The 8816-nt window shown below is 49.1% G+C and overlaps 1 protein-coding gene across 3 annotated transcripts; it reads left to right on the plus strand.

Moving 5' to 3' along the window:
* Positions 1–13: 13 nt before the first annotated feature.
* On the plus strand, positions 14–8816 carry LOC115558312 (tryptophan 5-hydroxylase 1). Of its 3 annotated transcripts, none has more exons than XM_030376317.1 (12): positions 14–822; positions 1836–1981; positions 3329–3490; positions 3649–3832; positions 4319–4419; positions 4542–4609; positions 4765–4961; positions 5807–5942; positions 6606–6732; positions 7261–7356; positions 7830–7963; positions 8614–8816. In XM_030376317.1, the coding sequence occupies exons 2-12, from the start codon at positions 1886–1888 to the stop codon at positions 8786–8788; spliced, it is 1476 nt and encodes a 491-aa protein (XP_030232177.1). In that variant the 5' UTR covers positions 14–822; positions 1836–1885; the 3' UTR covers positions 8789–8816. The 3 variants fall into 3 exon arrangements, with proteins under 3 accessions (XP_030232177.1, XP_030232176.1, XP_030232174.1); XM_030376316.1 differs by having other exon boundaries at positions 15–822; positions 1677–1981; XM_030376314.1 differs by having other exon boundaries at positions 15–1981.

Here is an 8816-nt window from a genome sequence, read left to right on the forward strand (position 1 = left end):
ATTCGATGAAGCAGCAGAAATGGCGAGTCCGGAGCAATCCGATGAAAAGTTGGCATTTTCTGTAGTATCTGGCAGATGTTCCACAGCCTTTGCAACCAAGCAAATTGAAATCGGGAACCCGGGTAAATGTAAAAACGCACATCCGCAATGAAAATGATCTCCGTCCACACTATCGTTTTCAGAATGTTTTGCATCCACGTTCCACACAGAAATTATTTTGATAAACAGTTGTTGTCATGGTTACGTTACTCCGCCAAGCCTCTCTGTTTAGATTACAGGCGCGCGATCAGATGATATTTACAGTTGATCAGCTGGTTAATCATTTTCGACCCGGTCTTGGCCAGAAACGCCGCTCCAAATAGGCTACGGTTTGAACTGTCGTCTTTCGTTTTTTTTATATGTTTGACTCAATATGAGTAATATAGAGTAATTCAGTTACTAACTCAGTTACTTTTTGGAACAAGTAGTGAGTAACTATAGCTAATTACTTTTTTAAAGTAACGTTCCCAACACTGTTAATGAGCCAGGAGACATGAAGACCCTATGCTCTGGAGGTCGTAATGCAGCAAGATGAAGACGACTATATGGACGTGGAACAACTCGTACTGCTGCAAAGGATCAGCTGTGTATGCTGGGGCGGGGGGATACAAGTTTAACACTGGATCACCACATCTGTATGGATACAAAGCATCTGTGGAAATCCGTCCTTTGCTTGAATCTGTTCCACTTCCCAGCCCACCAAGGAGAGACGCCCCAGAACACGCCTCAGCACGGCCGGGAGATCAGGGTTCACCAGCACCAGGGTGAACTCAGGGTCGGGAGGTAGAGCAAGGTGTCCCTGAGCAAGGCACCTCATCCTAACTGCTCCTGACGAGCTGGCTGTCGCCCTGCGTTGTTGACTCAGCCATTCATGTGTGCTTGAATGGCTGAATGTTAGGCAATATTGCAAAGCGCTTTGAGTAGCCACTGGTTAGTAAAGTGCTGTATAACTGCAGTCCATTTACCATTTACCAAATGGGACTTCTGTCTCAGACCAGTGTTCACCAGCACCAGGGTGAACTCAGGTTAGTGTTGCTGCTGTCTCCAGCTGACTGCACTCAGCCTCCAGAGATGGACCTGTGCGGTTTTGTAGCTTCCGACTGACCTTCCTCTCTGTTGATTCTGCAGCCTATTCTCTGGTCGTCGCTCAGCGCTCACACAATCAGGTTTCTATAAACGGCATAATGAGGGGTGAGAGAGAACAAGGGTGAGAGACGGATAGCTTTGGAGAACAGGATGTGGAAGAGTTGGGATGGGGAGGAGGGATTCGGTAGAGAAAAAAAATCCAGAATGGATAGAACCTGTCTGCACAACCAATAACCATCAATGTGTGTGCACATGTGTGTGTGTTGTTTGTGTGTGTGTCTGTACATGTTTGTGTGATGTGTGTGTACGTGTTTGTGTGTATGTGTGTGCATGTGTGTGTGTGTGCACACATCTGTGTGTGTGTGTGTGTGTGTGTGTGTGTGTGTGTGTCAGGCCATGTGATTCTGCAGACATGATGCTAATCATGACCCTCTTCCTAATCTCCCCCTGCGTGAGGTGTATGCACCCTCCTCCTCCCCCCTCCTCCTCCTCCCTCGCCGGCTTTCTCCCCCCTCTCTCTCTCTCCCTCTCTCTCACCCTTCCCTTCCCAGGCGCTTTACTCCCTCCTCACTACACCTCCGCCCCCCCCACCTTGGACTGATAAATAGCACAGCGTGATTCGCTGCCTCGCAAACTAGACGATCAATCCAGAGCCCCACAGATCCACGCTCGGCCGGCGCTCAGACCCTCCGACGCGTGTCTCCCCTCAGCTCCTCAGCGGCCATCTCCAGTCTCCTTCCATCAGGTCCGTCCAGCTGCCATGTTCCCTCAGAAGCCGGAGGGGCCCCTGCCCCGGCGGGGCCGGTCCTTCGACTCGGTGAACACGGGGTACGAAGACAAGCAGATCCACAACGAGGTGAGGAGCCGGGGGGCCTCGGGGCTGGTGTTTGGTTCCTTTAGGACTCCACTCTGACCCCTGGACACGCGGGACTAAATGGAATTAGGGACAAAATGATTGAGTCATGTTCTTGGTTTATTCTCTTCTTGTTTGATATCAGATCATGTGAGGAGTGACTTTTACTCTTTTGGAGTGGTACCCGTGGTTGAAGACTGGTGACTATAGTAGCCGGTCTGTTGTTTCATTGCACCAACCGGGCTGGACGTCCGTGCGTGACTCACAGGCTGAGCCACCTAAATCTGGATGAGGGTACATCCAATAATCATTTTGCTCTGTGAAATAGGTTACCAAACACTAATCATCCCTGAAATTGATGTATTGTTATTGTGTAATAATATGCATAACAATCTTATCCCTTTGACTATGCTGATTTCTTTTTTTTTACCTAAAATGCAAGAAGGAACTGATCAAAAGATTTGGCTAATTCATTTCCATAAAAATTCCGTCCATCGATCGAACCCCTCATGGTTCACTTCAGACATCGTGTACGTCAACCGGCTTAGAACGGAATGCAGCCCAGGTGTTGTTGCTAACACCCAGGTCTAATCCCTCGTCGGCCACCGGGATTAGAGGGACACTATCATTAAAGCTGCCTCCTTCTTCAATGAGATGGCCGCGCACACCTCGGTCCATGCAGGAGAGGAACCGGCCTGAGGAGGCACGCGCAGACCCTGGGGGCTGGCGGGTCAAGCACCCTGGGGCTGGCACGACCCTGGGGCTGGAAAGCCGTTCTCCAGAGGGGATTAGCGTCACATGGTTCCACTCCTGGCCGCGGGGAGCGGAGAGCTGCATGCTTATTTTCTATTTGAATAACTTGAGGTGTATGAGGGTCTGGTCTTGTGTTAGTGACGGTGCCTCCGGGCTCAGACCACGGAGGTGATGGGTCTCGTAGCGACCCGGGTTCAATGTCACCGGTGGTCTAATGCTATTAGTAATTCCCTGTCTTCTTTGACCCACTGTCCTCCTCACAAAGACATGAAAAGATCCTACAAATAAAAATGATACATTAAGATATTATTGTGATTGTTTTTATACAATGGAAAAGGTAATCTTTGCATTTATTTTGTTCCGACAGAGTAAGAACCCGATCTTTAATTTTGTACTGAACTCTTGCCCTTAAATTGAATTTTTTTGAACAGCAGCTGAAATGTGTTTTTACAACAAGAAATGTAAACTAACAAATGTACTTTGCAAATGCTATTTATCCCCTTGTGTGTTTTCCTTTCTTTATACGGAAACCGTGCATCTGATCTGTTTCTGACACCTTCATCCTGTGTACGGCCTAATCCCGTTCCTCTCTCCCAGATAAACAAAGTGACGTTCGGTAAAATCGAGGAAAACAAAGACAACAAGACGCGGAGCCCCTCCCCAGACTGCCCCAACAGCTCCGCCAAGGGCCGGGCGGCCATCGTGTTCTCCCTGAAGAACGAGGTCGGGGGCCTGGTGAAGGCGCTCAAACTGTTCCAAGTAATTACGCAAATGTTAAACTCATCCATTCCATCTCCTCCAACTCCATGTGACAATCCCCCGGAGTCGAGCCGTCGTCACTCATATCTGTCAGCCGCTCCGCCGTCCCCCAGCCCCAGGCCGCCGCTACATGCATGTTTTGTGTCACATCTGTGCAGGACAAACACGTCAACCTGGTCCACATCGAGTCCCGCAAATCCAAGCGCAGGAATTCAGACTTTGAGATCTTTGTGGATTGCGACAGCAACAACGAGCAGCTCAAGGAGCTGACCCACTTACTGCGGAAACACACCAACATTGTTGAGATGGACCCGCCGGACGAAAGCGCCGTGCTGGAGGAAGGTAAAAAATGATATGAATTCACCCTGTCGACCACCTCAGACCGCCTGGCGCAGGAAAGGCTGATGAGCTTGAGGCCAGGCCAAATCATTGTTTACGATAAATGCCTTAATATCTCCAAACACAGTGGTCACCGTGGTAATGCACACTGAACTACACACTGTGATACACACTGGACTACACACTGCGAAACACACTGTGAGGCACACCTCAATACACACTGGAATCAACACTGTGATACATACTGTCATACACACTACAATGCACACTGTGATACACACTGTACTAAACAATGTAGTACACACTGTAATACACACTTCTACCCACTGTGATAGGCATTATGATATGCACTACAATACACACTGCAATACACACAGCGATACGCACACTGATACGGACTGAGATATGCTCTACAATACACACTACTACACATAGTGATACACACTGCAATACACACCGTTCTAAACACTGTGCTACACCCGGTTTCAGAAACAGAGGACATCCCCTGGTTCCCCCAGAAGATCTCCGATCTGGATCTGTGTGCCAACCGGGTGCTGATGTACGGATCCGAGCTGGATGCAGACCACCCGGTACGTACCTCCATGTGGAGGGGCTCGGAGGGTAGCTCCACCATCTACACCCTTCCTTACCCCTAATACCTACCCTGCCTCATTATAATTAACGAGTGACTTTTGGGATTTTTCTTTCACAGGGTTTCAAAGACAATCTGTATCGTCAGCGGCGGAAATTTTTCGCTGATCTGGCCATGTGCTACAAACAGTAAGTAGTTAACCTTCAGCTGGCATCAGTGGGAAATGTGCAATATATGAAATAACTTGTTGATATCTTACACGTGACCATGTAGCACTCTACTATCATATTCCTTCTTCCCACTAAAGTCCTGTTTTATTTGAACACTCGTGTTCCCGTTCCAGCGGAGAACCGATCCCGCGCATCGAGTTCACGGAGGAGGAGGTGCGGACGTGGGGGGTGGTGTTCAGGGAGCTCAACAAGCTGTACCCCAGCCACGCCTGCAGAGAGTACCTGAAGAACCTCCCCCTGCTGACCAAGTACTGCAACTACAGGGAGGACAACATCCCCCAGCTCGAGGACATCTCCCGCTTCCTCAAGGGTACGGCTGGGAAGGTCCTATCGATAAATAGACAGGCCAGACCTGGGTTTCAGGTAGAGCACAAGGATTTAGACTTGTTTTCATAAACATATAAATACATATACAACATATACATATGTATATACATATATACATATATATATGTGTTGGGTACATTTATTTTTAAGTTTAATATGCAAAATTGTGACTGCTATTGCAAAATAGAAACATACATTTACGTACAACAGATTAAGAAAAAGTGGTTCCTGTTCTTTATGGATGTGAGAATATATTGCGTGTGTTGATGCCGGCCCCTGTGTGTGCGCTGTGTGTGTTACTGTTGGCGTGTGCGTGTCTCTATGTATGTTGACGCGTGTTGACGTGTGTGTGCTGTGTGTTTACGCGAATGCATCTGTGTGTGTTTACATGAATGTGTACGTGTGTTTACGTGGGTATGTCTGTGTGTGTTTACGTGGGAATGTCTGTGTGTTTACGTGCGAGTGTGTTTAGGTGTGTGCGTCTGAGTGGGCCGTGATGCTGCCCCTGTGTGTGTGCTGCGTGTGTTGAGTTGTATGCGCTGTGTGAGTCTGTGTGTTGACGTGTGTGCGTCTGTGTTGACCTTTCTGCGCTGTGTGTTGACGCGTGTGCGCTGTGTGTGTTGGCGCGTGCGTCCGTGTTGACGCGTGCGTCTGTGTTGACGCGTATGTGTCCATGTTGACGTGTGCGTCTGTCTGTGTTGATGTGTGTGCGTCTGTGTTTAAGCGTGCGCATCTGTATCTGTTGACGTGTGTGTCTGTGTTTAAGCGTGTGGGTCTGTGTTAGTATGTGCGCTGTGTTGACGTGTGTGTCCGTGTCCCGTGCCCCAGAGCGCTCGGGGTTCACCATCCGGCCGGTGGCGGGGTACCTCTCCCCCAGGGACTTCCTGGCCGGCCTGGCCTTCAGGGTCTTCCACTGCACCCAGTACGTCCGGCACAGCTCGGACCCCCTGTACACCCCGGAGCCGTGAGTAACCACACGCACGGGGAGGACAGACACACATACAGATATACATCAAACAAAACTGTAACAAGGTCAGAGAGTGCACGGAGGCCACAGTTCGTCTTCCCTCACTGGGAGCGTCTTTATTTGGAAGCGTAGCAAAACAAAACAGAGACTTCAAACTAAAATTGAAATTAACGTCCAGGAGAGTCCTGGCGTTCTGCGATCCGCGACCTGCGATCTTTGGTGGGGAACGCGTTGGATCTCTCTCTCTCTCTGCTCCCCGGTCGCTCCCTACTAACCACAAAGCAGGCACATAAATACAAACACACCCTGATTGGCCTGAGTGCTGACACCTGCTCGCACTCAGGACCAACCCCCCCCCAGCCAATCCGGGGCGATCCCAACCTGCCCATACTCCCCCTGCAGGCCAGACGTCGCACGTCCCCCCAAAAAAACTTATTCTGATTATTGATTACCTTACCTTAGGTTCACAGATACCAATTTCAAGTTTTGAATATATGATATATGATCCCTTGTGTGTGTGGGCATGTGTGGGTGCATGTGCGTGTGCGCGTGCATGTGTTTGCGTGTGCGTGTGTGTGTGTGTCTGTGTGTGTTTGTCTGTGTGTTTGTGTGCGTTTGTGTGTGTTTTTGTGTGCGTGCCGTGTGTGTGTCTGCCCACAGAGACACGTGCCATGAGCTGCTGGGCCACGTCCCCCTGCTGGCCGAGCCGAGCTTCGCCCAGTTCTCCCAGGAGATCGGACTGGCCTCACTGGGGGCCTCCGACGAGGCTGTGCAGAAACTGGCCACGGTGCGGACCCCCCACTGATGACATCACTCACTGTCCACACTGTCCTTAACACTGTCCCCTCATTGGTCACTTTCCACTGTCTTCACTGCACACATCTTCTGAGCACTCTCCACTTATTGGTCACTGTACACTCATGGTTCACTCTACACTGTCTTCACTGCTCACTATCCTAAACACTTTATACACTTTGTTCACTGCACACTCAGTCTAAAGTGTACACTATGCCCGAATGACTAACTTTACACAGTTTATACGCTAGGCTCTTTACACTGTAGTTATCGTCAAGTGTGCACTTATTTTACACTGTACACTCTTTCTACACTGTACACTCTTTCTACACTGTACACTCTGATAAAATGTATACTCTAATGAACTGTACACTGCACACTTGAATGAACTGTTCTTGACGGCTAAGGAGCCTGGGATGAAACCTTGTGCTAAATGACCTGCGACCAAACCCACGCCTCCTCCCCCTTCCTCCTCGGTCACTAACTTATGTCCTGTGCCCCCCTCCTCCCTCTCCTGCAGTGTTACTTCTTCACGGTGGAGTTCGGTCTCTGTAAACAGGAAGGCAGGCTGAGGGCGTACGGCGCCGGCCTGCTGTCCTCCATCAGCGAGCTGAAGGTGAGCCGCCTGAGACTCAGACCAGAAAGCACCGCCTAAACCAGTGAACAGACTGGGCGTCTGAGACTCTGAACACACCAGTGAACAGACTGGGCTCACAGAGCACCAGTGAACAGACTGAGCGTACAGAGCATCGCACACAGCAGTGAACAGAAGGGCGTCTGCTGCCCTCTAAAGGTTGACGAGGGCCTCAGGATAAAACAAAGGCAGCTGAAGCTAATGTGTAGTTGAGGCTGAGTTTGGTACATTATGATTAAGCATCTGTATTGTTTAACTCCCCATCATTATAATACAATAATGGAGAAAGAAACAAAGATATACTAATTATTATAAGCCAATGAAAAAGGGTAAATGAACAACTTTTAATTTCAATACATAAATATACGACTGAGCACGCATTTATAATAATACAATAATATAATAAGTGTGTAATGGATGTTAACCTGTCGGGGTGGACTCTGTTTCTGCCTCAGCATGCGCTCTCTGAAAACGCTCACATCCTGACCTTCGACCCCGCGGTGACCTGCAACCAGGAGTGCATCATCACCACCTTCCAAGACGTGTACTTTGTGTCCGAGAGCTTTGAGGAGGCAAAGGCTAAGATGAGGTAAGCAGCGCGCCGTCCAGGCGGTGGTGACACCACGACACCCTGAAGAACTCAGAATGACCTTCACCTCACTGTCCTAGTGAAGCTCATGTGAGGTAGACCCAGGAGAGTCCGTAGCCTGCTACTCCTACCAAGGACTTTAGATTCAACCAATCAGAGGGGGATCAGGGTTAAGATCAACCAATCAAAAGGAGATCAGGGTTTAGAACAACCAATCAGAATAAGATCAGTGTTTTGATCAACCAATCAAAAGGAAAACAGTGTTTTGATCCCAATAGATCTCAACCAGCACCCGACGAAGATCCGGTTTGATCCAAACACGCCGTCTGGTTTCCAATATACTATATCTTGTGTCAGAAAGACTTGAACAACGTCTCTCCCATATGGTCCCATGTCTGGCACTTAATGTACGCACTTATTGTGTGTTGTAAATCTTTGCACATAAAATAGTACTTGGCATTGTGTATCATCTTATCCTAGCTGTCTGTGTTGTATACAGGGAATGGTTTAACCTAATGATTGTTAAAGCTTAGCACTTGGTTGATATATGATCCCTTACACTTATTGTAAGTATCTTTGGATAAAAGCATGTGCTAAACGCCCTATATGTAATTGTTAATGTAAATGTAAATGTTAATGTGTCTCCTTAGGGAGTTTGCCAAGACGATCCGGCGGCCATTCACGGTGCGCTACAACCCGTACACGCAGAGCGTGGACGTGCTGAAGGACACCAGCAGCATCACCTCCGTGGTGGAGGACCTCCGGCACGAGCTGGACATCGTGGGCGACGCCCTGAACCGCCTCTCAGTGCACCACGGGGTCTGAGGGGGGCGGTGTCTGAAGAGGGGCGGGG

Source organism: Gadus morhua, chromosome 14, assembly GCF_902167405.1.
Source record: "Gadus morhua chromosome 14, gadMor3.0, whole genome shotgun sequence".
NCBI classification, from domain to species: domain Eukaryota; kingdom Metazoa; phylum Chordata; class Actinopteri; order Gadiformes; family Gadidae; genus Gadus; species Gadus morhua.